The sequence below is a fragment of the Mirounga angustirostris genome, unplaced genomic scaffold (genome assembly GCF_029215605.1).
Source record: "Mirounga angustirostris isolate CCGP_5_RB_7025 unplaced genomic scaffold, mMirAng1.0.hap1 SCAF_9, whole genome shotgun sequence".
NCBI classification, from domain to species: Eukaryota; Metazoa; Chordata; class Mammalia; order Carnivora; family Phocidae; genus Mirounga; species Mirounga angustirostris.
The window spans coordinates 69,913,045-69,939,943 of record NW_026991717.1 but is presented as its reverse complement, the minus strand read 5'-3'; the positions used below and the strand labels follow the sequence as shown (position 1 = coordinate 69,939,943).

General features: G+C 38.4%; 1 protein-coding gene and 1 pseudogene across 1 annotated transcript; both read right to left on the bottom strand.

The window, feature by feature from the left end:
• Positions 1–472: 472 nt before the first annotated feature.
• Positions 473–1,414, bottom strand: LOC123862363 (olfactory receptor 4F3/4F16/4F29-like). The gene has a single exon (XM_045901929.1). It carries the CDS (start codon positions 1,412–1,414, stop codon positions 473–475), a length of 942 nt encoding a protein of 313 aa, XP_045757885.1.
• Positions 1,415–24,792: 23,378 nt separating this feature from the next.
• Positions 24,793–25,628, bottom strand: LOC123862119 (olfactory receptor 4F6-like; annotated as a pseudogene).
• Positions 25,629–26,899: the final 1,271 nt, after the last annotated feature.

Sequence of the window (26,899 nt, the reverse complement as noted above, 5' to 3'; positions counted from 1 at the left end):
TTTCATCACCTGACTTCTCAAAAATTTCCCTATAATGAAATAGTAAGTTAGGCTTTCATGACAGTTCAGACCACTTTACTAATTTTTAACAGCAAATTGATAAATAGACATCTTGATATACATATATTTGTATCCAATGTCAATGTAGTGTCAATAGCAAGCATTCCCTTATATAATCCACTTGGACACTGAAGAGATTAAATTTTGAATTCTAAACCATAGTAAATTCATCAAGGTAATGTCTCCTGAGAGACAAGCAATTGGCCTTCTCTGGGAGATACTTTTTATCACACCACATGCTTCCTCCAACCAGAGGCAGCAACACAATTTCTCAGTTAAGATTCTTAAAGAACTGTATTATTTTCATCTGGGACACCTAAACAGTAGTAAGGTACCTGGAAACTGATATTGAAACTATAGAAATTTAATGTTATCTCAAGTCAGTAAGGAAACTCCATAATACTTTTGTCATTTACGAAATCCTTCTATAAGTAAGAAATTGACTGCATACTTTCCTCATTGCCACTTTCATTTCTTTGTTCCTGAATGTATAGATGACTGAATTTAAAAAAGGAGTAAGAACTGCATCAAAAACAGCAAGAAATTTGTCTAAGTGTGATGTGGGGTGAGGCCAGATATAAACAAAGATACAAGGACCAAAGAACAAAATTACCACCATGACATGAGTTGACAAAGTGGAGAGGGCCTTGGATGAACCTCTTGAGGAGTGTTTCCGAACAGTAATCAGGAGAGAACTGTAGGAGACAATCAATATGAAGAATGATCCCAGAGATATAAACCCACTGTTGGCTATGATCATGAACTCTAGACTGTAGGTATCTGTGCAGGCAAGTTTGATGAACCGAGGGAAGTCACAGTAAAAGCTGTCTAATAAATTAGGGCCACAGAATGGCAATTTTATAACAAAAACCAGCTGACTCACAGAATGGGTCAAGCCAATTACCCATGCAGCAACCAGAAGCAAAATACACATTTTTCGGTTCATAATAGTCAAATAGTGCAGAGGCTTACATATGGCAACGTATCTGTCAAAGGCCATGGCAATGAGCAGCACCATCTCCACACCACCAATGACGTGAAGAAAGAAGATTTGAGTGATACAGCCATCAAAGGAGATGACTTTATGCTTTCTGAAAAGATCATAAATCATCTTGGGAGAAATGACAGAAGAAACTCCCAAGTCAATAAAGGAGAGGTTGGCCAACAGAAAGTACATGGGGGAGTGTAAGTGAGGGTTAGAAGCCACAGTGAGCATGATGAGGGAGTTTCCCATCATGCTTGCCACATAAAACGTGGAGGAGAACACAAAGAGGAGAAGTTGGAGCTCCCAGGAGTTGGTGAGTCCCAGGAACACAAACTCTGACACCACCGCAGAATGATTTGCTCCATCCATTATTTTATCAGCTAGAATGTTTCCAGATTCAAAAAGAAAGTAAAAAAGAAACTAAGAATGTTAATAAAGTTCTCTATTATAATGATTAATTATTCAAAGATATTCACACTGTGAAAACTATCTATCCCCTCAATTCCTTCACAGAGCCATTATTAAATAAGCATTTTACCTGGTGTCACCTAAAGCACTTGAGTCACTTCCATATGCAATATCCCTAAAACCATGGCTTCCAGGACTATTCATCTATAAACAAGAAAATGAAGCAAATATGAAAACATTGTAGATGTGCATAGCAAGGATTAAGAGGGGGTAAGGAAGGCAGTACAGTACAACACAATGAGAAAAAGAAAGAGGAGGTAAGAAAGGTGGCATTTGCCAGAATTCACTGGTACCATTTTAATTGTTCACAGAACAATTCTTCAGCCATTCAAGTTGTCTCATTGCTTACCCTTGCTCAGGCACATAATATGTCTCTTATAGTCATACCACTATCTACAATCATATTTGCAATTCACACAACGCCCACAGGGTAGCAGTAAGCATAAGACAACCAGGCATAGGGTATAGAGGTGACTCAAGAGTATGACAGGATAAAGGCAAGGGTAGATTAGATATTAATGGCACAGAGTATTTGCATGGGCACCCAGAAAGTATAAGTACCTAGTAGGATGGTTAGCAGCCAGGACATGACCAAGATGTACAAAGAGGAAGGGAGTGTTATGGGAAGTCAAGGAAGTTAAGGAAGCCAGTTTGATTTATCTGTCCAGATTCTTCATAATCTCTGAAGTTTGTGAACCTTGGTTATAGCTATTGGAGCCCTAAGCTTTTGGAATTTGCTGGGGATGAAGAAATGCACACTAACATTGTAATTGCCATATAACCATTGACTCTCTCCTGTCCCTTCAACAATCTTAGCCCCTTTTATCCCTCTTATCTCATCTCTCTGCTTCAAACCTTTCAAGTGTCTGGGATCCAATGCCAAGTCTGACTGTTCCCTGACCCTAATTCTAGGTGACTACATGAATCGCTCTAGTTCTTACCCATTTTTTTTTTAAGATTTTATTTATTTGAGAGAGAGAGAGAGACACAGCGAGAGAGGGAACACAAGCAGCAGGAGTGGGAGAGAGAGAAGCAGGCTCCCCACTGAGCAGGGAGCCCGATGCGGGGCTCAATCCCAGAACCCTGGGATCATGACCCGAGCCGAAGGCAGACGCTTAATGACTGAGCCACCCAGGCGCCCCTAGTTCTTACCCATTTTTTTGCAAGGAATACAATGTTACCACATGGAAGATATATTCTTTGCCTGTAGGTCAAACAGTTCTGTGTCCCAAGTCCTCTTGCTCCCATAATACTTAGATGTGCTGCTAAAAGGTGAAGTGATCTGAGGAAATAGGTTGCAGAATAAAAAGTAAAGGGGGCACCTGGGTGGCTCAGTCGTTAAGCATCTGCCTTCAGCTCAGGTCATGATCCCCGGGTCCTGGGATCGAGCCCCACATGGGGCTCCCTGCTCAGTGGGAAGCCTGCCTCTCCCTCTCCCACTACCCCTGCTTGTGTTCCCTCTCTCGCTGTCTCTCTGTCAAATAAATAAAATCTTTAAAAAAAAAAAAGAATAAAAAGTAAAGGGCTGGTAAAATAAAGGTACATGAATGCACAAAAAGCCTCACACCTGGAAGTGAAAGGAAAGGGCAAGAGAAACCTAGCAATAGAAAAAAATGGATCCCAAAGCTTTGTCTTTTAATATGTATACTTATATATGCACATATACACATACCTCAGTTGTGCATGATGAGTGAAATCAGTCATAAAAATATTATCCCACAAATCTCATGAGTGATTACCTAGTCCAAATTAATCATTTACAAATGAGAAAACAGTAGTCTAGTGAGGAACAAACAACTAGTTATAGACAGAGAATCTGGATTTTCTAGTCCACATATGGCTTCAGATTCCACATGCTAGAAAAATCATAAAAGTGAGAAGAGATATGCCAAACCTAGATCTACTCGGTCCAAAATAGTAGCTACTAGTTACATACGGTTATTAAATGAAATTAAAAATCTATTTCCTTGGTTGTACTAGCCACATTTCAAGTGCTCAACAGCCTTATCTAGCTGGTGGTTATGGATAGGACAGTGCAATACAGAACATTTCCAATCACTACTCATCCCTTAAAGGTAATTTAAAATCCCATTTCCTCCATGAAAATTTTCCTAGTAACTCTACTTTATATGTATCTCTTCTCTTATTCCTAGAAGTCATGAAACTTAAATTTTAATTGAAAAATAATTATCCACATAAAAATAAACCACAATATATAGTACCATAGGAGATATACCAGATGTCTACTCTTGGCCAGGAAGGATACACAAAAATCCAGGAAATTCAGAGACAACTTTACAAAGGAGAAAGGTCTTGTGAGCTTTGAAAAAGCAACTTTAGGAGTTTAATAAGTTGAGAGGGGAAAGGAAAGCATTCTGAAAAGATGTAATAACTGATTGCTTATTTAGAGCAAATCAGTTCTTACTAATCGTAACTCCTCAATGGTTTCAATTTTATAGATTTTTCTCTCCTCAAAAATATTGTAAGTTTGAGAAAGAAAAGGACCATTTCTTCTGGCTCTTGTGTTTCCTAAAATACAATTAATACTTCTCTGAAGTAAAGCCACTTTCTCTGGTCCATAATTTTTCACAGTTCCTGTTTTTCTTTTTTTTTTTAAAGATTTTATTTATTTATTTGAGAGAGAGAATGAGAGAGAGAGAGCATGAGAGGGGGGAGGGTCAGAGGGAGAAGCAGACTCCCTGCTGAGCAGGGAGCCCGATGCGGGACTCGATCCCGGGACTCCAGGCTCATGACCCGAGCCGAAGGCAGTCGCCCAACCAACTGAGCCACCCAGGCACCCCACAGTTCCTGTTTTTCTAGTCTACCATCTTTTTCTATGAAGTCCAGCATGCACAAAGGAAGTCTCCAAATTCAAAACTAAGCGTTAACACATTTCCCAATCATTCCCAAGAGAATGCCTGGTATTCTTGCTATAAACTTCCAGCTGGGGAGTAGGAAAGCCTCATCTCAAGACTTATAATGGTCCATGGTTTAACTTCATGAAGTTTTAGAAAATAAGAAGAAGCATGTAAAAGGAAAAGAAAAAGTTGGGGGAGCAATAGTTCCAATAGCAGCCAGTATAGCAGGGAATTTATGCAGTTTCTATTTTCCAGGCTTCATGATATAATAATAATCATCTTCCATGCCATTGTTAAAGTCAGAAAAGAAAATATAGATTTTTTTTCACCATATTCTAAAAGTTTCTAAAGTATTTAACGATGGAATCTTAGAGCTGGAAAACCATAATTTTTATGGCACATATTTACTAAGTACTTTCACATGTTTGATCCTTACAATTACCTGTAGGGTAGATGTACCTGATAGAATTATTTTCATATATAGATGCAAGATCTCAAAATCAGAGAAGTTAGTAACTTACCTAAAATCAGACCTTCTGATTCTAAATCCAGTGCTGTTTTGACTACATCATGCAAATATGGATATCTGTTCATGATCTAAAAGAATTATTCCTGTTTTGAACTTCAAACAAGAATGCAAAAAAAAATGTACACCTTAAGCTGACACAATGTTTTATGTCAATTATATTTCAATAAATCTGGGGAAAAAATTCCATTTTACTCAGAAGAATATTCCATTTCACCCACATAAACATTTAATACATACATAACTTACCCAAGATTTTAGAGCTACTAGTGGTAGAGCCAAGACTTAAACCTACATATTACTGCTGTAAGTTAAGGGGAAGGGAGAAAGGTGACTGCTGATTAGAATGGGAAAAAAACAAAATCCACCAAAGTTTTGATGCTAGTAAAAGACTCACTAGAGGCACCTGGGTGGCTCAGTCACTTAAGTATCTGACTTTGGCTCAGGCCATGATCTCAGGGTCCTGGGATCCAGCCCCGCTGTCAGGCTCCATGCTCAGCAGGGAGTCTGCTTGTCCCTCTCCCCTGCCTCCCCTCCTTCTCCTCCTCCTCCCCCTGCTCCTGTGTGTGTGCTCTCTCTCAAATAAAAAAAATCTTAAAAAAAAAAAAAAAGAGTCACCAAGTCAGGGGGCCATTTATTCATAAAAAGCCATAGTAGTTGACATGCAAGCAATATCCCACCTAGAGACAAAAATTTAGAAGTCATCCAAAATTTGAAGTCATGAGAAAGAAAGATTTGCTTAAAGGATAACATATAAAGAGATAAAAGAAAGGTAATGGAGGAAACATACATGGCCAAAAAAGAACAAATACATAGTGTTTGTCATCATCATTATTATATTACTATTACTACTATTTTTACGTATTATCTGCCTTTTAAAAGCCCTGCTTCGATGTACAAAAAGCAGGGGAAAAGGAATATCAAAGAATTAAGTAATGGCTTACTTTCACATGCTAAAGAGTGATCAAAATTAGAAGACGAAGTAAAAGGCATAGATTTAGGGCTGAATATCACTGGTGCCATTAAAGAGAGAGAAAGTCAAACAGCAGAGAGAAAATCAAGATTTTAGGGAGGTAACAGATGGTGTTAAAGTGGAGAAAGAAAAATCAGGAAATGACAATTTCAATAATAGGGGAAAAGGTTTGGGGAGAGTGGGAAAATAAGGCAATATGCTATGTGTAGAAAATCTGTAGAGTGTCATAAATCTACAAATAGTTAAAAGATAGTTTCCTAGCAACTGTGAGAATCTTATTGAAGATGGGTATCATGAACTTAGTAAAAAGCTAGATGGAATCTTTTTGTGACACCATTAAGAAATGTTCAGGAACTTAATATTCAGAATTTTAGAGTAGCACATCTGTTTGGCACAATAAGCAGAATAGAGTATCAAAAGAGACAGAGATCCTTTGTTCATCTGTTTTGTTTCTTAAATTCCACATATGAGTGAAATTGCATGGTATTTGTCTTTCTCTGAATTATTTTCCTTACCATCATACATTCTAGATCCATCTGTGTTGTTGCAAATGGCAAGGTTTATTCTTTTTATGGCTGAATAATATTCCACATCTCTTCTTTATCCATTCATGTATCGATAGACACTTGCACTGCTTCCATAATTTGGCTATTGTAATAATGCTGCAATAAACATAGGGGTGCATATATCCTTTTCACTTTAAACAATAGAGAACAAACTGATGGTTATGAGAGCAGAGGTTGTTGGGGGGATGGGTAAAATAGGTGAAGGGGATTAAGAGTACACTTATCATGATGAGCACTGAGCGATGTACAGAATTGTTGAATCATTATACTGTACACCTAAAAGTAATGTAACACTGTTAACTATCTGGAATTAAAATTAAACAATTAATTAAAAAAATAAAATACATTACCTTAAAAGAGAGGGAGAGACAGAGAAAGAGCTCCTTGGAAGTCTTAGGTCACACTGAAATTGTTTGACCAAATTACACACTGGGCAATGTAGCAAGTGAAGCCAAAGATGAGCTGACATATGGAGATAAAAGAATACAGATGAGAGATCTTAAAAGCAGGGACAGTAATTGTAAGCTTGTGGTAACTCTATCTTTTACTCTATCTTTCTCCCATATCTTGATTCTCAAAACTGGATTCCCATTAAAAATCAACTTCACTACAACATTATGACTATAGTTAACATTGCTGTATGATATATAAGAAAATTGTTGAGAGTTAATCCTGAGTTCTCATCACAAAAATTTTTTTTCTCTTTTCTTTTTATTTAATCTATAAGATGATGGGTGTTAACTAAACCCATTGTGGTAATCATTTCATAATGTATATAAATCAATCCATCATCCTGTATACCTTAAACTTACAGTGATGTATGTCAATTATTTCTCAATAAAACTAGAAAAAATCAACTTCACTTTCTTTCATGTGCCTTTCTCTATACAGTTGCCCCCACTCTTCTTTCCTGTATAATTTCTGTTCCTACTCATTTGATTATATCCTTCCTCTCAGGAAGCACAGGAACCTGTGAAGGAGCTTCTTCTTCTGTTAGAATATGTTTCACCAACCCCTCAGTCCCTCTTCACTACACCACCTACCTAATCTATCAAAAGATCTCAGGTAGCAGCATGATCAGGGAGTCAGGGAAGTTCCACCGACTGAATTTTCTCCTGTGCATAAGCATTGCCCATATCCTTCCATCCACCCTCCCCAGGACAAGGAGCTAAATAAAACTCTGCTGTTTTGAGAAAGGCACCTAATTAAGCTATAGGAGAAGGTGGTGACCAAGTGATGCATTAGAGTTCTGGGATTCTCAGACTGAGATCATCAGGCCAAGGGCACTGTCTCATAGGATTATAAGGAAGGGAGGAAAGAGGTGTAGGATCTTCTTATAAAAAATAAAGATCCACTATTTTATTTCTTATATACTTTTTACCTTTATTTTATATTACCCAGGAAAATCTCTAATAAAAGAAAGGATGTATTTTCTAATTTTTAAATGGAAAAAACTCAAACTTTTATGAAAAAAAAGTTGTAGAACTTAGAAATCTTGACACATTTTGTCAACTCTCTGTGTGTTCAAGGTCCAAACAACAATTAAGAGCAGCGAGCATGAGTAATTATGAAAGACTTAGAATAATGGAGGAAGATGTGAACACTTGGAGTAGAAACAGATTAGGACAAGAGACATAAGAGATGGAGATGGAAAGATGTGTGCACAAACCCTTTACTTTCTGGAGAAACAACAGAAAACCAACTAAAAGAATTGTCAGAGTGCAGCAAATTTGAAAATTACAAGATAATTCACACAAAAACTTAATACAAGGATACACAATTAAATACATTAAGATTATTGCATTCAAAATAAGACCCAAAATATAATTTTCTTGGATCTTACATATATTAAATATGAAAAACATTAAAATAAAATACACTTTAAATAATATAAATTAATCATTACAGACATATACCTTCTTCTACTCTAGTAAACCAAATATAGTAGAACCAGTAGAAGACAAAAAGTAGAATGAACTGACAATTCAGAAAGGAAGAAAAATTAAAAGGCCAATAAACATACAGAAGTACAAAACTTGGAGGCAAAATGTTTGGTGTTTATCCTTTCAACATTTCATGATGGCAAAGGGCACCCAAGGATTATCCAGAAGAATCTACTTAATTCATCTATTAAGTATTGATTAAAGGATGTAGACTTAGTGAAGTTCCCATTTTCCTCATAGGTTTTTGCCCCGTAGGGATGTACATAATTTCTGAGCAGAACAGATAACCCCAGATATTTATGGCCTGTTGAACATTAACCAGTGTTATATCTATAATTCAGCAATCATGCTAAAATGTCTTTGCAAAAATGTCTATAGGTACCCTAATTTTTTCCAGATTTACTGAGATATTGGCATATGATACTGTATAAGTTTAAAGTGTACAGCATGTAAAATAAAAAATAAAAGTGTACAGCATGATTTGATACATACATTATAAAATGATTATCACAATAAACATGTCCACCACTTAAATAATTACCATTATTATGTATATGGTGATAACATTTAAAATTTACACTCAACAACTTTCTGTATGTAAGACAGTATTGTTAGCTACTGTTACTATGCTATACATTAAACCCCCAGAACTTATCCATCTTATAGCTGGAAGTTTGTACTCTTTGGACAATATCCTCCCATTTTCCCTACCCCTTGGTCCTTGGCAACCACCATTCTACTGTTTCTACGAGTCTGGCTTTTCAAAATTCCACATATAAGAAAGAATGTACAATATTTGTCTTTCTCTGCCTGACTTATTCCATTTAGCATAATGCCTTCAAGGTCCACCCATACTATTGAAAAAGGCAGGATTTCCTTCTTTTTTATGGCTGAATAATATTCCATTGTGTGTGTGCATGTGTGTGTATCACAGCTTCTTCATCCATACATCCATCAGTGGACACTAAGGTTGTTTCCATGTCTTGGCTATTGTAAACAATGCTGTAATGAACAAAGGGGTGCAGGTATCTCCTTAACACAGTAATTTCATTTCCTTCAGGTATATGCCCAGAAGTGAGATTGCTGGATCATATGGTAGTTCTATTTTTAATTCTTTGAGGAAACTCCAGACTGTTTTCCATAGTGGCTGCACAAATTTATATTTCCACCAACAGTGCACAAAATTTCCATTTTCTACACATCCTTGCCAACACTTGTTATCCCTTGTTTTTGGTAAGAGCCATTCTAACAGGTACAAGGTACTACCTGATTTGCATTTCTCTGATAATTAGTGAGCAACTTTCATGTACCTGTTGGCCATTTTGTATGTCTTTGGGAAATGTCTATTCATTCCTTTACCCATTTTTGATTTATTTGTTCTGCCATTGAGTTGTATGAGTTCTTTATATATTTTGGATATTAACCCTTTAGAACATAGATTATTTGCAAATATTTTCTCCCATTCTGTAAGTCATTTCTTCTGCTGTACAGAAGCTTTTGGGTTTGATGTAATCCCATTTCTTTTAGTTTTTATGATTTTTTTTATTTATTTGAGAGAGAGTGTATGTGCACACGCATGCACACACAAGCAGGGGGAGAGATAGAAGGGGAGGGAGACAGAGAAGCAGATTCCAGGCAGAGTGCAGAGCCAGACATGGGGCTTGACCTCATGACCCTGAGATCACGACCTGAGCTGAAATCAAGAGTCAGACACTTAACCAACTGAGCCACCTAGGTGCCCCACCCATTTCTTTGAGTGTGACTGTATATGCAGGGATTTGTTATGGGCTCTTGATTCTATTTTACTGATGTATGTGCCTGTTTTTATGCCAGTACCATACTATTTTGATTACTATAGCTTTCTGTATTAAAGTTTGAAATTAGGAAGTGTGGTATCTCCAGCTCTGTTCTTCTTTCTCAGGATTGTTTTAGCTATCTAGGGTCTTTTGTCATATGAATTTTAGGATTCTTTTTTCTATTTTGGTGAAAAAATGCCATTGTAATTTTGATAGGAATTGCATTGAATCTATAGAAGTATAAAATAAATAATTATAGAATATTTTAAAATGTTTCATAGCTATGAAAGAGCTTTGAGTAAATAAACATTTTATTCATTCTTTCAATCCATGAACATATGATAAATTTCCATTTATTTGTGTCTTCTTCAGTATCTTTAATCAATCTCTTTAAATTTTTACCTTCTTGGTTAAATTTATTTTTAAGTATCTTATTCTTTTGATGCTATTGTAAATTAGATTATTTTATTTCTTTTTCAGATAGTTCATTGTTAGTGTAAGAAATGCAAGTGTATGTTGGTTTTGTATCCTGCAACTTCACTACATTCATTTATTAGTTCTAAGGGTTTTTTTGGAGGAGTCTTTTGGATTTTCTGTATTAAAGAAAATCATATCAACTGCAAACATAGACAATTTACTTTTTCCTTTCTGATTTGGATGCCTTTTATTTCTTTTTCTTATCTATTTGCTGTGGCTAGGATGTCCAGCGCTATATCAAGTAGAAGCAGCAAGTGTGGGCATCTTTGTCTTATTTGTTCCTGATCTTACAGGAAAAGGTTTCAACCTTTCCCCATTGAATATGATGTTTGTTGTCATTTTGTCATACATGGCCTTTATTTTGTTTGGGTACATCCCTTCTACACCCAATATGGTGAGAATTTTTAATCATGAAAGGATGTTGAAGTTTGTTAAATTCTTTTTTTGTATCTATTGAGATAATCGTATGATTTTTATCTTTCACTCTATTAGTATGGTATATCACATTTATTGATTTGTATATGGGCATCAAATTATCACATTGTACACCTCAAAGTTGCATATGTATCAATAATGTCTTAATAAAGCTGGAAAATATATAATCTATTTTTTAATTTTAAGATTCTGTCTTTACTGATGGTTGTTGAAAAGAAACGAGACTTACAGGAACATCTGAGTGGCTCAGCCAGTTAAGCATCTGCGTTTGGCTCATGTCATGATCCCAGGGTCTGGGGATCCCAGGGTCTGGGGATCCCAGGGTCTGAGGATCCCAGGGGGATCCCAGGTGTTGGGGTTAATGTAGAGCATGAAACCAGCCATACCTGGCTTACTAAAATCTAACACGGAGGCCACCGAGGGCAAGAGAAGGTTTCGGAGAAGAGCTACGCCTTTGGAATGCTGAGGCCCCCGTGACCACTCTGCTGTTGGAATACCACCAGGAGTTACCTTCCCTGAAGCTCTCTTAGCCAAACAGCCGCCCTGTGATCTAAGAGATGTGTGCATTGTCCCTTAGGCTATGTTTAGTAGAACAGGCAGATTTGCACATCCTATATTTCCCGTAAATCCTCTCAGTTTCAGTAAGACCCCTTGTCGCATATCACGTGCTTGAGAAACAGTGATAAGGATATCCTGAAGGACCAATAAAAGCAGGAGCAAAGAAGAGCAAAGGGTCTTCATCTCTGAGTGTTGACCCCCTTGCCTTCTCTTCTCTTTCACAGCAAAGTTTGGAGTAATCTTTCATCCGTCGGTACAGGGATTGCTGGCCAGGTATTATGGCTGGTTTCATGCTCTACATTAACCCCACCACCCATCTTGGGATCCCAGGGTCTTGGAATCGAACCCCGCTGTCAGGCTCCCTACCCAGCTGGGTGTCTGCTTCTCCCTCTCCTTCTGCCCCTCCCCCTGCTCGTGTTCGCTCTCTCTCTCAAATAAATAAAATGTTTAAAAAAAAAAAAGAAATTAGACTTATCAATGTAATCATTTAATCAAGAAACCGTATTTGCCCCAGAGAATTCCAGTTGTCTACTTAAGTTATGACACAATATGTTTATTATTAGAAGTAAAATTTGTTCACTAAAGCTATAAAACTACTCAATACTTCTGTGATAAGTAAATCCATCACTATTAAGGTTTATAGATCTTTCTTGCTAGTCAGAAAACTTCAGCCCCTAAGTCCATCATTCTCTTTCCAGCCCTAAAAACTGTAAGTGAAGTCAAACTCCAAAAAGCCTTTTTCTTTCAGATAGCAATTTCCAACACAGGGAAATAAAACAAACTAGCTTAGCAACTAAATCACAGGTACACCAAAAACAAAGCTAGAACCCTTTCTTTAGGGCTTTCAGTGAGAGCTCTCTGTCTCTGCAGCTAATCTCTAATTTGGGATAGAACCAGTTTGTTTTGTTCTGTTATTTTTTTCCTGTAAATTTGCTGGAAGCATTAATGAGATAAGGAAAAGGAAATTCATCAAATTACTGGGTAAGGATCCAAGGTCATGTGATGCTGTGAAAAGTAGTACTTTTCCACTCATGAACTTTTATAAGACTTTCCGTATCTAAAAGCAGTTTTAGGAACTGAAAAAGAAAATAGGAGCAATAAATTCTCAGGAGCAAAAAGAAATCACAAGTAATCACCACCATGAACTATAAACTGACCAGTCATGAAAAAAATCACAGGAGTGTTGAAAATGAACAAGCTGTACCACCACCTCATTTTAAGTTAACAAAAGTTTGCTAAGCCATGTCTCATTAAAAACGCCACCTAAAGTTTATTCAGGTAGTCACTACTACAATCTTCTTGAATAAAGCACTTGCCTTTGCCTCTATTTAGAGGCTAATTAGTCTCAATTTCTATCTTGTTGTTGTGGTAAAATAAAAATTAAGAGACAGAAGAAAGTGTTGAATGGAAACATTTTATCAAATCCAATCCAGAAACAGAAAAAAAAAATTAAAGATTGGTAGTTCGAAGGCAGGGCTCCTAAAAAATGTAGCACATACCAGCTTAAGAATATATAAAATAATAATAATGAATTAGGGCGCCTGGGTAGCTCAGTTGGTTGGGCGACTGCCTTTGGCTCAGGTCTGATCCTGGAGTCCCGGGATCGAGTCCCACATCGGGCTCCCTGCTCAGCAGGGGTTCTGCTTCTCCCTCTGACCCTCATACCTCTCGTGCTCTCTGTCTCTCATTCTCTCTCTCAAATAAATAAATAAAATCTTTAAAAATAATAATAATAATAATAATGAATTATTGCAAGAAAAGGAGTAACTATTAAAGCTGAAAAGTCCATGATCTGACTCCGTCCCATAGTGGGAAAGCAATCTCTGAATTTTGTTGATTGGCTGGCAGTATCCAGGTAGATGGGTTAGGTAAGCACTAACCCATGGGGTTAGCTGCTGGGGGTGTACTGCAAGTGAGGTACCAGACTCTAGGTCACACAGGTGTCTGCAGGGCCACTTGGCCCTGCATAGAGAAGTGAAAGGATACTTTTCAAACCACTAAAATCATGACACTCATCCAAAGTCATTCATTAATGAGCAAACTAACAAGATGTTAAAAATCACTTCAAATGGAGATTTGACTTACAGAGACTTACATTCTCTGTATTTGCATTGCCATAAACAGCATGTATTGACACTGCCATGGACAGAATCCATTTCCATTGTTCTGAACAGGAAACAAGCATTACTTTCAATTTTCTACAAATTAACTTCAATTTCTATAGGACTGTAAAATAGCCTAATCAAAGACAAAGGCCCACATTACAAAAAACCACACAATCCCACAAGATACCCCTAGCCAATGCCCTGTATTCCACGAAAGGGGGACCCACTAATTTTTTTGCCATTTCCAAGTCATTTTCAATTTTTTCCTAACAGAAAGTATTTCCTTGTTTCCCACAGCAAGACCTGATTAATTTGAGGTTTAAAAAAAAAAAGTCTCCCCTCCAGTGCAGTCCAATGATGTTCAAAGGAAAGTAAAAATTCTCCTGTGGGTATCCATTGGCCAAATCTAACTGCCTCACTGCAGAGAAACTAGTCCACAAGAATATTTAAAGTGCTGTCCTAAGGTGATTTGGTCTGAGTGTATTCTTGATGAAATAAAGTTATAAATACTCAGTTGAGTTCTGAAGCTGACCTACTATGAATCAAGTTTCTCTGTTTGACCCTGATATAATAGAGATAAATAGAAATGTTTCATGTGTTTACAGTGCCTTCACCTCAAATACTCTTTCTGCACAAACAGACGTTGATTCTGAAATAAGGGGAAGAGGTGGTCTAGGAAGAGCTGTCTCTATAAAGAATTTGTCAAGTCACAAATTCTTGAAGTGGAATTATTTTGCTCCAGACATGTATATAATTATTCATAAAACAATTAACTTACATAAAATTGCCAGATTATCAAGAAAAAACAATCAAATTAAAAGTCATAAAGAAACTGCCTATACAGAGAGTACAAAATCTTATCAGAAAAACTGCAGCACAAATTATAAAAATGTGGGGAAAGTATCTTTATATTTTCCTCTCTTGCTCTTTCTCTTGCTAGAAGAAATAACTGAACTCCCTGCCTTTGGAGCTTGGTGCAGCTATGGGAATAATTGTTTATAATCACAGTCTTCTCCCCTTTTCCTTTCCCACTAGCCTAGCAATTTACAGATCATGAGTATCTTACTTAAGAATGACTTCTTCCCATTTGTAACTAGTGACCTATAGAAAATTAAAAACGAGTCGGGGTGTTGCCAGTATGTATGGCTCATACAGATAAAACACAGAAACAAGCTAAAGCCAGACACTAAAGACAAGTCTGTATTTCAATAGACTGAAAATATAGAAAATAATAATTGACATGAAGGAAAACAGAGTAAAACTAACAAGGAAGTCATCATTTGGCCTCTAACCAGAAAAGACTGACTTACAACATAGACTGATAAAATCTTTCTCATTTTAGCTTTAAAAATCAACAAAAATCCTCTTCTGGCAAAGGAAGTTGGTTAAATGCCAAGGCTACTGATGGGAAGTGGTAAGGATGTAGCTTAAAAATGTTCTGTTTTGATTATATTTTTCCTTTTTTCGATGAGGACTGCACCTTAACTTCTGTTTGAAAGATAATTGTATGAAAACAATGTAGCTAGACAGAAGGTTTACATGAATTTGTGAAAAGTTTTGTTGGTTTCTCAAAAAGGCTGGATGCCTTTTGTCATTCTCGGACACTTGATGGATTCTGAGTACCCTAGATTTTAAAGGTCTTACAAGTAATTGAATTGTGTTATCACAAACTGAGTTACTCATAAAATCATTAAGTTGAAGAGTTCAGGTTTGCTGTATTACGCAAACAATGAATCATGGAACACTACATCAAAAACTAATGATGTAATGTATGGTGATTAACGTAACATAATAAAATAAATAAATTTTTAAAAAAATAAAAATTTAATGAGTGGCAACTAACTTCAATGAAAGGACTCTTATCTCAAAGACAGACTCAAGTTGATTCTTTAGGATTAGAAATCAAATAAGAGGCAAAGACTAAAATGCAGACACATGTTTGAGAAAGTGTCTGGCCTCCTCTGAATCTTGATTTGAAGCTACTGCCACTATGGTTTCTGACCTGAGAAAGTCAAAGAAATAGCCACCCATCCTTCTACTATTTTCTAAAGTAAAAATGAATTTTAAAATTCACTACAAGCATTAAAGGTTTCCACATTTGGGGACTTTTTATACTAAGTGTTTTTGTTTATAAGACCAGAAAAAATATGGTATAATTTTTTCATAGTCTCAGTTTAGGAATCTCCTAAATATTTTAAAGCATTAGTTAGTGGGGGCACCTGGGTGGCTCAGTCGGTTAAGCATCTACCTTCGGCTCAAGTCATGATCCTAGGGTCCTGGGATTGAACCCCATGTCAGGCTCCCTGCTCAGCAGGAGCCTGCTTCTCCCTCTCCTCCCCGCTTGTGCTCTCTCTATCTCTGTCACCATCTCTCTCTCTCTCAAATAAATAAATAAAATATTAAAAAAAAAAAAACATTAGTTAGTGAATTTAAGGATTTTATGTGGAAATCTTCTCAAATAAAATCTTCTATGATATTAACTAAACAGTTTTACTGACTTACTGCATCAAGGAAAAACACAATTCCAAAATAGCACTTAATTAGGGAAAGTGAGAACATGGTTTCTATGGCATATGGGTTGATCTCACAGTTATTAAAACAGGTTACCAAAAACTGGGCAAATCTTTGGATTGGTTGAGGTCTTAAGGCAAAAGTTGATGCAGGCAAGGCAAGGTTTTAGGAAAAAAAAAAAAAAAAAATGCAATGTGAATCACAAGATATTCCCTGGTTATAATTACACAATTGATGGAGATGGTTGTTCTAGTTCTTAGTCAAGCATAACTGATGACTGTGTTTTGTCCCATCCAGAGGGTCTGAAAAAAAGTAGCCTCACTCTTAACTACATCACTGTCAGGATTTCTAGATGGCATTGATGTCACAGAAACAACAGTTTGGAGTCCAATTAGGAACTGATCTCCATGCTCCTTTTGTCAAATGATGAGTTGTTGGATCATGTGGTATGATAGTGGTTATACAGCTGCCTTTAAAACTTTGGAAATCACTTGCAATCACAATGCACATAAATTGAAGAGCAAAATAATGATTAAACACTGCAGATTGCTTCAGAGACATAATTTAAAATTACCAAACTCAAGCTAAAACAATGTGTCCCTAAATCTATTTACCTACGTGGCAAGCCAGATAAACCATCTTCTTCAGTTTAGAGATTAATTGTTTCTTCTGGCTCACATCCACGTGCAACACAAAGTGTTGGCAACAGCACAGACATAACTTACTTGGCTAGCTAATAAAAAGTCTAAAGCTATTTGTGTGTCCACTATCACATAGGCTAAAACGCTTAGAGTTGGCTATTGAGCCTCAAAGCTGTCAGAGTCAATTTTAATTTTAACTAAGGTTAATTACACATTTCTGGCCATGTTTTCCAATTAATGGTCACTTATAAAAATCTCCATTTGGATGGAACCAGAAAAAGTGAATCAGTGATTCCTCTAGGAAATTCTCCAGCTGTTAGGTCATGCAAGATTTCCTTGGGAGGATGAAGAAAAGATGGTAGTATCTGCTAATGATAAGGCCGGGTGTATTACATGAGTTCCTTGTAGTATTGGGCCATATCTGCTTGCAACAGATTGGCATCTAAGATCAGATGATATTCTAAGATGCACAGGTTGGCCTGTTACTATGCCATAAAGGAGAGACTATGAGCTAGTGAAGCTCAAATATTTCTGAAGTTTTTCTACTAGGCCAGAAGATGGGAGATGGTATGGAAGTGGAGTTTTTGTGTGAGAATGCCTTGCAGAGCTCCTTAATGAAAGCCTCGTCATTCCCCAAATGGGAAACTGAGGAAAATTTTGCCAGTGTGAGAGCCATGGATCTTTAACAAAGACTATGACATTCTGAAAACAAACATAGAAAAACAAAAACGTATTCATATCCCATTGTAGGAGTAATAATAGGAAGTCAATTTAGAAGTATTCAAATAGGTTGTGAGATTCTGGCCCCCACACATGCCTAACCTTTAGAGTTTTGCCAGGATTATACTGTTGGGAAAAAAAGGCATGTATTAGAGGTACTCTAAGTGATTTTTTCAAAAATTCCCTAGCAATAATGGTTTAGAATGATGGCAAACTTTGTCCTTGCTATGACAGATCAGTTCATAGACTGTCGAAACAAAATTCTACCTGAAATCATCTGCAACAACAAGACAAGTATCCTGGCAATGCCAGAGATTATCTTCATATAATTTATATCCATATCATTTCAAATATTCGTTCTTTGATGTTGGAAACCAATTTTGGCATTCTATGACCTCTTTGAACTCCTCCAAAGTCCTATTTAGGGGAAGTATCACAAGAGCAAGCACCTTTATAAGGGCTTTATACGGACTCCCTACAATGGGGCATTCTCACACAATAATTCCATTGTCCCTATTATCTCCAATCTTCTGGCTTAGTAGAAAACACCAATGTAATTCTCAAAATTAGTCAAACTTGCCTTATAAGATAACTAATTGCAATGCTTCTTAATTTACATGTTCCTTTAAATTTTATCTGGTGTGGAGACAAGTTAAGAAGGGCATTTGTAAATCCTTGATCAGAATGGATGAGGCCAAGATCTATAAAGAACTTCTCAAACTCAACACCCAAAAAACAAATAATCAAATCAAAAAGTGGGCAGAAAATATGAAAAGACACTTCTCTGAAGAAGACATACAAATGGCTAACAGACACATGAAAAAATGTTCATCATCATTAGCCATCAGGGAAATTCAAATCAAAACCACATTGAGATACCACCTTACACCAATTAGAATGGCAAAAATGGACAGGGAAAGAAACAACAAATGTTGGAGAGGTTGTGGAAAAAGGGGAACCCTCTTACACTGTTGGTGGGAATGCAAGCTGGTACAGCCACTTTGGAAAACAGTGTGGAGGTTCCTCAAAAATTTAAAAATAGAGCTGCCCTATGACCCAGCAATTGCACTTCTGCGCTCCAAAGACACAGATGTAGTGAAAAGAAGGGCCATATGCACCCCAGTATTCATAGCAGCAATGTCCACAATAGCCAAACTGTGGAATGAGCCGAGATGCCCTTCAACAGATGAATGGATAAAGATGTGGTCCATATATACAATGGAATATTACTCAGCCATCAGAAAGGATGAATATCCAACTTTTACATCAACATGGATGGGACTGGAGGAGATTATGCTAAGTGAAATAAGTCAAGCAGAGAAAGTCAATTATCATATGGTTTCACTTATTTGCGGAACATAAGGAATAGCATGGAGGACATTAGGAGAAGGAAGGGAAAAATGAGGGGGATGGGAATTGGAGGGAGAGATGAACCATGAGAGACTATGGACTCTGAGAGACAAACAGGGTTTTAGAGGGGAGGGGGTGGGGGGATTGTATTAAGGAGGGCACGTACTGCATGGAGCACTGGGTGTTATACGAAAACAATGGATCGTGGATCACCACATCAAAAACTAATGATGTATTGTATGGTGACTGACATAACATAATGAAATAAATAAAATAAAATAAATAAAATAAATAAAATAAAATAAAATAAATAAAATAAAATAAAATAAAATAAATAAAATAAAATAAAATAAAATAAAATATCTTCCCATAAAAAAAAAAAATGGATGAGGCAGGGCTCCTAAAATATGTAACACATACCAGCTTAAGAATATATAAAATAGGGGCACCTGGGTGGCTCAGCCATTAAGCGTCTGCCTTCGGCTCGCGTCATGATCCCAGGGTCCTGGGATCGAGCTCCGCATCGAGCTCCGCATCGGGCTCCCTGCTCAGCGGGAGGCCTGCTTCTCCCTCTCCCACTCCCCCTGCTTCTGTTCCTGCTCTCGCTAACTCTGTCAAATAAATAACTAAAATCTTTAAAAAAAAAAAAAAAAAAGAATATATAAAATAATAATAATGAAGATGCATCACAAGATATTTGTGTGTGCGCATGCATGCGTGTGTGTGTGTGTGTAAGAGAAAAAAGAGAGAGAATTAAAAGGTAAGTTTAATGTGAATTAGAAGATAAAACAAATTTTATTTTTAAGCTGATAGACTTCAAGCAAATGGCTATAGTTCAGGGAAGGAACCCAGGCTAAGTTTTAAATTAATAAAGCCTTGTCAAATATTATCTCAATTAGTCATAACCGTAAATCTGTGAATTCTGGTGCAGTGTTGGAAGAAACTGAAATTCAGAGGGGTTAAGTGACAGGTAAGATAACACAGCAAGTGAGTTGGTGCCGTTGGGACCAAAAGCTCTGAATTGTAACTGCAAATTTTGTGTGATGCTATACTGCCGTTCATTTTAAACTTGTTTTAAGACAAAGATTGTGATATTTGGGGGAATAGGCAAATCTATATACTGGGCACCCCAGATCTGTCCTGCCTCCTGTTTTTTTGATAAAGTTTTATTGGAAATCAGCAATGTCTATTCATCTATGTATTGTCTATGGCTACTTCAATACTACCACAGCATAACTGAGTGATCGCAAAAGATATCATACAGCCCACAAATCTGAAACTATTTACAATCTGATCCTTGTTGACACAAAATGAACAAACTTTATAGAATCTCTAAAAGTAAGAAAGAAACTTTATTCAAGCCCAAGTTAGGACAGCTGCCCAGGAAACACACTCTTCACAGGGAAGAAAGTGTCTGTAGACTGAACAGTTTTCAAAGAGTTCTGTACTTTTTTATATCTTGTAAAAGCTCAAAAGATTACAGATTACCATATAGGCAGGAATCACAAGTTCTATTTTTTTTTTTTTTTTAAGATTTTATTTATTTATTTGACAGAGAGAGACACAGTAAGAGAGGGAACAGAAGCAGGGGGAGTGGGAGAGGGAGAAGCAGGCCTCCCGCTGAGCAGGGAGCCCGATGCGGGGCTCGATGCGGGGCTCCATCCCAGGACCCTGGGATCATGACCTGAGCTGAAGGCAGACGCTTAACGACTGAGCCAGCCAGGTGCCCCTGGAATCACAAGTTTTAATATCAAGGAATGCAGGGAGTAGGAGCATTGATCAGTATCTTTAAGGACAAGATGGTTTTCCTTTAGGCTACTCATTTACAAAGCAGGTCTACAATGTATGCTTGATGGGCCGTAAGTTAGGCTTTTGTTTTAAAAAAAAGTGTCATCACACACTGAAATAAAGCTCTCAGACACCAATCTGAGTTGTTGTGCATGGCTGCCTCTGCTAAGGAGAGTAGTGGCATACGAAGTTGGTCTTTATGGACAACCTGTTGCTTACTTAAAGACGTTCCCATAACTAACAAGTTTATAACAGACCGAAAAATAGATCAGAGAGAAATCAAAAGTAAATATTGCACTCCTGAAAGAAAGAAAAAAGTGAGTTCAATGGTCACTCCATCACGGGCATGGAGTGCCTGTAGTTCCTACCTGGATGAGCAGACGTCCTTTCCCTTTCTCCGGCTTGAGGAGTGACGTGTGTGCAGGCAGGGAGTACATGGAGTAAGTGACCACCAAAGACAAATGTTTCTCCTCTCATTTACTCCCCGGATGAGTGTTGAGTGCATTGAGCTGCAACAAGGATCTGACTGTTTTCAGTCCAGAAATTTCAAAGAAGGCCCAGTTTTCTGGACATTCCTTTGCTTTTCAATTAGTCTCATCTAGGGAGGCGTATGTTTATTAAATCTTATCTAGTCAGGCATTATGAATTCCCACAAAAAGTTAAGGTACAGACATACTGACTTAGAAAGAAATCTAAAATGTCAGGTCTTTAGAGTTCTTTCTTTCATCACCCTTTATAGAAAGTTTGCCAGCACCTGATCTATTTGACTGAAAATAAAGTCGAGAACATTCTTCAACATATGGAACACAGAATGAAAGCAAGAATTGTAAATTAGAATATGTAAGTAACCACAGATCTTAAAGAAGATTACTGCTTCTTACCCATAACCAAAAGGCTAAAATAACAAAGCAGAACAAGTGAAAGGAAGATAAGAGACATGAGACACAGATAATAAAGCATGATGTTAACAAATGTATCAATTATAGGGCAGGATAGCCTGAAAACAGTAATATGCTTATCCTGAGAAACAAATTTATTTTAATCATTATCTATTATGTGTGACATGTATTACTGACATGGTTGTTTAGGAACTGAAAAATAAGGGCTAAGGTAATCTATGATTTCTAAACCATTAACATGAAACCATTAATAAAAAAGTTTCTTTTTTTTTTTTCGGCAAAGAATGTCATCCATTCTTCAGTGAGAACAAAATTGATCACCGTATGAGTGAGGAAGGTCCGCGAACACGCGGTTATATATATAATAGGAAGATGGTCCCCGCCCCATTCCATCCAGTTCAAGGTGGTGACGAAAAAGGATCCTGAACTCACCCCTCCCACAAACACACCTTATCCACATTATCTATGGAACAGCTTCTTCTGAAAAAAACAAACTAAAAACTGACTCCCACGTCAAGAAAGGCCCACATCTAAGCAGGTAGGAGAGGCTGGGACACAGTGTAACCATAAACCCCAACCCCAGCACTGCAACTGACAGGGAACTCAAAACCGTGAGCTTTTCCCCGAAGAGTGGAGGGCTTGAACCCCACATCCGTCACCCCCCGCTCTCAAGACGAGCACCTGCCGAGCCCCCAGAACAGCTAGCTTTGAAAAACAACAAAGCCGGCATCCGCGAGACCCACAAGTTTAGAAGGACCCGAAAAACAGCTCTTAAGGGGCCCACGCGCTTGGACTCACCCGCCTCAGGGCCCGACGTGGAGGCAGCAGATGGAGGGACGACCAGCCTTTGTGTGGGGGAGGCTCTCTCGCTTTTTTTACGGTCTTGCAGCATTGGCCTGAGGGGCAGGCGTCTGATTCAACGCACATGTGGACGCTTGCGGGTGGGGGGCGGCCCTCTCCCTTGATGGAGACTGGCGGGCGCCAGCTTGGCGTCTCCCTCTGCGGAGCCCCGAGCGCCAGTCCCTCGTGGAGGGCAGGTTTTTCTTGCGTCTTGCGTGCTTGTCTTCGTGGCTGCCGCCTGGGGATGCCCTTGATGCCCAGGCTCTGGTGACCAGGGGTGCTAGTGTTCCTGGATGCCACAGGACTGTAACCATCAGAGACACAGTTCTTGGCAGGCTGCCACCCCCAGGGCGCTGCTAAGGCTGAGGCAGCCCAGCGTTTCTGTGAAGAAAGACCCGTGTGCTTGTTCGGAAGCTTCTGCCTGAGGCGCGGGCTTCAGGTTTGGCTCACGCGTAGGGGCCTGGTGATGGACGGATCTCGCGCTCTCCTGCTCTCAGGGACTGTCGCAGGTGCTCAGCATGTCGCTCTCCCTCTGCCTCGTACGGCTCACTGGTATCGCCCAGACAGGCGCGTATACGCTCATCTGGAGCCCCGATTTTTGTGACTGCCACTCAGGGGACACCTCTGGATCGCCTGGCTCTAGTGGGTCACAACGCTTATGCTTGTGGTCTCATAAAGCTGTGTGTATTTGCGTTTCTTTTATTTTTTAAATTTTATTTTATTTTTCTTCCGGCTTTATTAAGATATAGTTGACATAAAACGTTGTATAAGCTTAAGGTGTAGGAGTGATAATTTGATACACTTATATATTATCATTACAAAATAATGATCACAATAGGCTTAGTTAGCACTTCCATCACCTCATAAAATTACCATTTTTTACTTTTGTGGTGTATATTAAATACTTTAAAAGCTACGCCTTAAAAGGGGCGCCTGGGTGGCTCAGTCGTTAAGCGGCTGCCTGGGATCGAGCCCCGCATCGGGCTCCCTGCTCGGCGGGAAGCCTGCTTCTCCCTCTCCCACTCCCCCTGCTTGTGTTCCTGCTCTCGCTGTCTCTGTCAAATAAATAAATAAAATCTTTAAAAAAAAAAAAAAGATATAATATAATAGGCTCAGGGCTCCTGGGTGGCTCAGTAGGTCAGGCTCCCTGCTCAGTAGGGGCGCTGCTTCTCCCTCTCCCTCTGTCCTTCTCCCTGCTCCTTCTCTCTCTCTCAAATGAATAGATAAAATCCTTAAATATATATATTTATAGAGAGAGAGAGATATTATAGGCTCAGTTTTCTCATCTGTTAATGAGGATAAGACTTCTTTCACTTTTATGCTGAAGCAGTGAACATAGTCATAAGCTGCTTAGATGCCCCTTAAAAGAACTTGTTGGGGCGGCTGGGTGGCTCCCTGATTAAGCACCCACCTCGATCTCAGCTCAGGTCTTGATCTCAGGGTTGTGAGTTCAAACCCTACATTTTGTTCCACGATGGGCGTGGAGCCTACTTAAAAAAAAAGAGTGGGGGCTGGTGCTTGGGTGGCTCAGTTGGTTCAGTGACCAACTCTTGGTTTCAGCTCAGGTCATGATCTCTGAGTCCTGGGATCCAGCCCTGAGTTGGGGCCTAGGCTGGGCAGGGAGTCAGCTTGAGGATTTCTCCCCGTTTGCCTTCCCCCCACACACACACAAGAGCCTGCTTGTGCTCTCTCTCTCTCTCAAATAAATAACTCTTTTTTTAAAAAAGAAGAAAAAGAAGAAATACTTGTTGCCCCAGCCGTCAGCTCCTGCAAGACTGTTTTCAGAGCATGTCCTCATCCAAAGACTGATTGCAGTGGGGATGGAAGGGTGTGTGCGCCCATCTTAGCCTGCTGCTGTGTAGCCCTAAAAGGCTGGACAACACTTTCTCATGTCTGCATTACAGTTTGAGTTCTCACTCTGCCCAATCCACCTCTTCCCTTTCCCTGCCACAGCTAGTGATCCCTATAAAATATCCTGCATGCCAGACCTTAAATATATATAGTGGACTGCTTGGATTATCACAAAGGTTTGAGAGACAACAGTAAGAGAGAGCTAGGGTAGGGTTGAACAATAAGTTTTCTCTCCTACATGAGGCCCCTCCTTCAAAACTGGAAGAGGTAGATGTTTTATTTAATGTAGAGAAACCAACACAGAGAGCCAAGAGAAATATGTTCCAAACAAAAGAACAAAATAAGAACTCAGAAAGATGGTCCATTCTTCTAGAGGATTGGCTTTTAGGAACAGAAAATTAATCAATAGTCACTTGGAAATTTTGTGTTTCAATAAAGCCATTTAGTGATTTTTTTTTCTAAAACCCATAAGCTGACTGAACACTCTCCTCTTTGCCATTTCATCTCTCTGTTCCTGAAGAATGTATATATGTATATATGACTAGATTTAGAAAAGGAGTTAAGACTGCATCAAATCTGGCTATAAATTTATCGAGATGTGTTGAAGGAGAGGGCCACATATGGAAAAAAATCAGTGGACCAAAGAATAAAATCACCACAATAATATGAGCTGACAGAGTAAAAAGAGCCTTGAATGAACTACCTGAGGAGTGTTCCTGAAGAGTGGCGAGGAAGAAGATATAAGAGAGGATGAGCAAGAAGAAAGCAGCCAAGGAAATGAACCCACTATTAGCAGTGACCGTAAACACCAGTTTATAAGTATCTGCACAGGCAAATTTGATTAGCCAAGGTATGTCACAGTAAAAGCTATCTAATACATTAGAGCTACAGAGGGGCAAGTTTACCACAAAAGCTGGTTGGGCCAATATGTGAATGAAACCAATGGTCCAGACAACCACTAAAATCAAAATGCACATTCATGGGTTCACGATGGTCAGGTAGTGGAGAGGCTTACATATGGCCATATATCTGTCAAAGGCCATGGCAATGAGCAGTATATCTCATTGCCTCCAACAGCATGGCAAAAGAAGACCTGAGCTAGATAGCCCCCAAAGGAGAGGACTTTCTGCTTCCTGAAAAGATCACAAAGCATCTTGGCTGCTGCAGTGGAGCAAAATATCAGGTCAATGATGGAGAGATTGGCTAACAGAGAATACATGGGGAGGGGAGGGTATAAGGGTCAGAAGTCACAGTGACCCCTACTAGAAGGATTCCCATCATCCTAGACATATATAAAAGACAATAAAAGCAAAAAAGAAGCTGGATCTCCCAGGAATTGGAGAGTCCCAGGAACACAAACTCAGACACCCCGGGGTGATTGGCTCCATCCATTGGTTCATTTGGTAGGTTTACGCTCCTGATACCTAAAGAAAGTGATAGAATTTAAATTCGTACTATCACATTAATACCCTCTATGGAAAAAGTATATAAAATTTGGAAGACAAATATTACCTGAGCATTTCACAAAAATCAAATAACATCCTTTTGGCCACTATTACTGTAGTTACATATGATAGCAACTGAGTTGCCAAATAGCCTTGCTAACATAAGGAGTGGTGCCTGGGAAAAATTTATTTAAATGACAAATCTTTCATATACCATGTAAATTATTTTTTCTGATCACTTTTTGGGAGTAGCAGCTAACTCAAATTTAGGTATTTAAGCAAATGGGACTTTTGATAGAATAAAAAGCCAAATAAATTTGGAACATCTGGTTCTGTCCAAATATAATGGGCCTCAATGAGGTACATCAGAAAGAAGAATTGGACAAGGAATTGCTGAATAGACAGGAGAATTTACTTGAACTTCTTTCACATTAAAAAAAACATTGGAGAGAATAACAGGGTGGATCATTGTTCATGTTGGTGGTCGAGTTAACTAAGGTCTAATGGGTGAGGAGGAGCGAGCATGGGGGACAGAGTGGCAAGGAAAATGCTTCTAGCAGAAGGAACAGCAGATAAGTCTTGGAGACAGGAGAGAGCCACGCATCTTTTATCCTTCAAAACCTGCTCAAAGATTTCCTTTTCCAGAAGCCTCCCCAGTATAGGCCTCCAGCACATATTGATGATTCCATATATTTTTGGCATTTTCAGGTACTGATCCAAGCAACCCAGAAAGAAAATGTGCATAAAAATAAAATCAGTGATTTCAAGTTAATTTCTGTGAATGGTGTAAGATAGAGGCCTAGTTTCATTCTTTTGCATGTGAATATCCAACTATCCAGCACTATTTATTGAAAAGAATGTCTTCTCCAGTGAGTAAAATGTTAATGGTAGAACCTAAATGGTGGGTAGGCAGGTATTCGCCATAAAATTCTTTCATCTTTGCAGTATGTTTGAAATACTTTCAAAATAAAATATTTCAGAGGGAAGGGAAGAATATATCTAATAAAATGATGATGTTCTACCAAAGATGGCATGCAAAGTACAATCTCCAAAATCTCCTAAAGCCATTTGGGGGAAAAAAAAAAGTCCATTAGATTGTAAGTC

Bases quoted from the DNA above. Each gene is read 5' to 3' on its own strand.
- LOC123862363 (XM_045901929.1), bottom strand. From the start codon at position 1,414: ATGGATGGAGCAAATCATTCTGCGGTGGTGTCAGAGTTTGTGTTCCTG.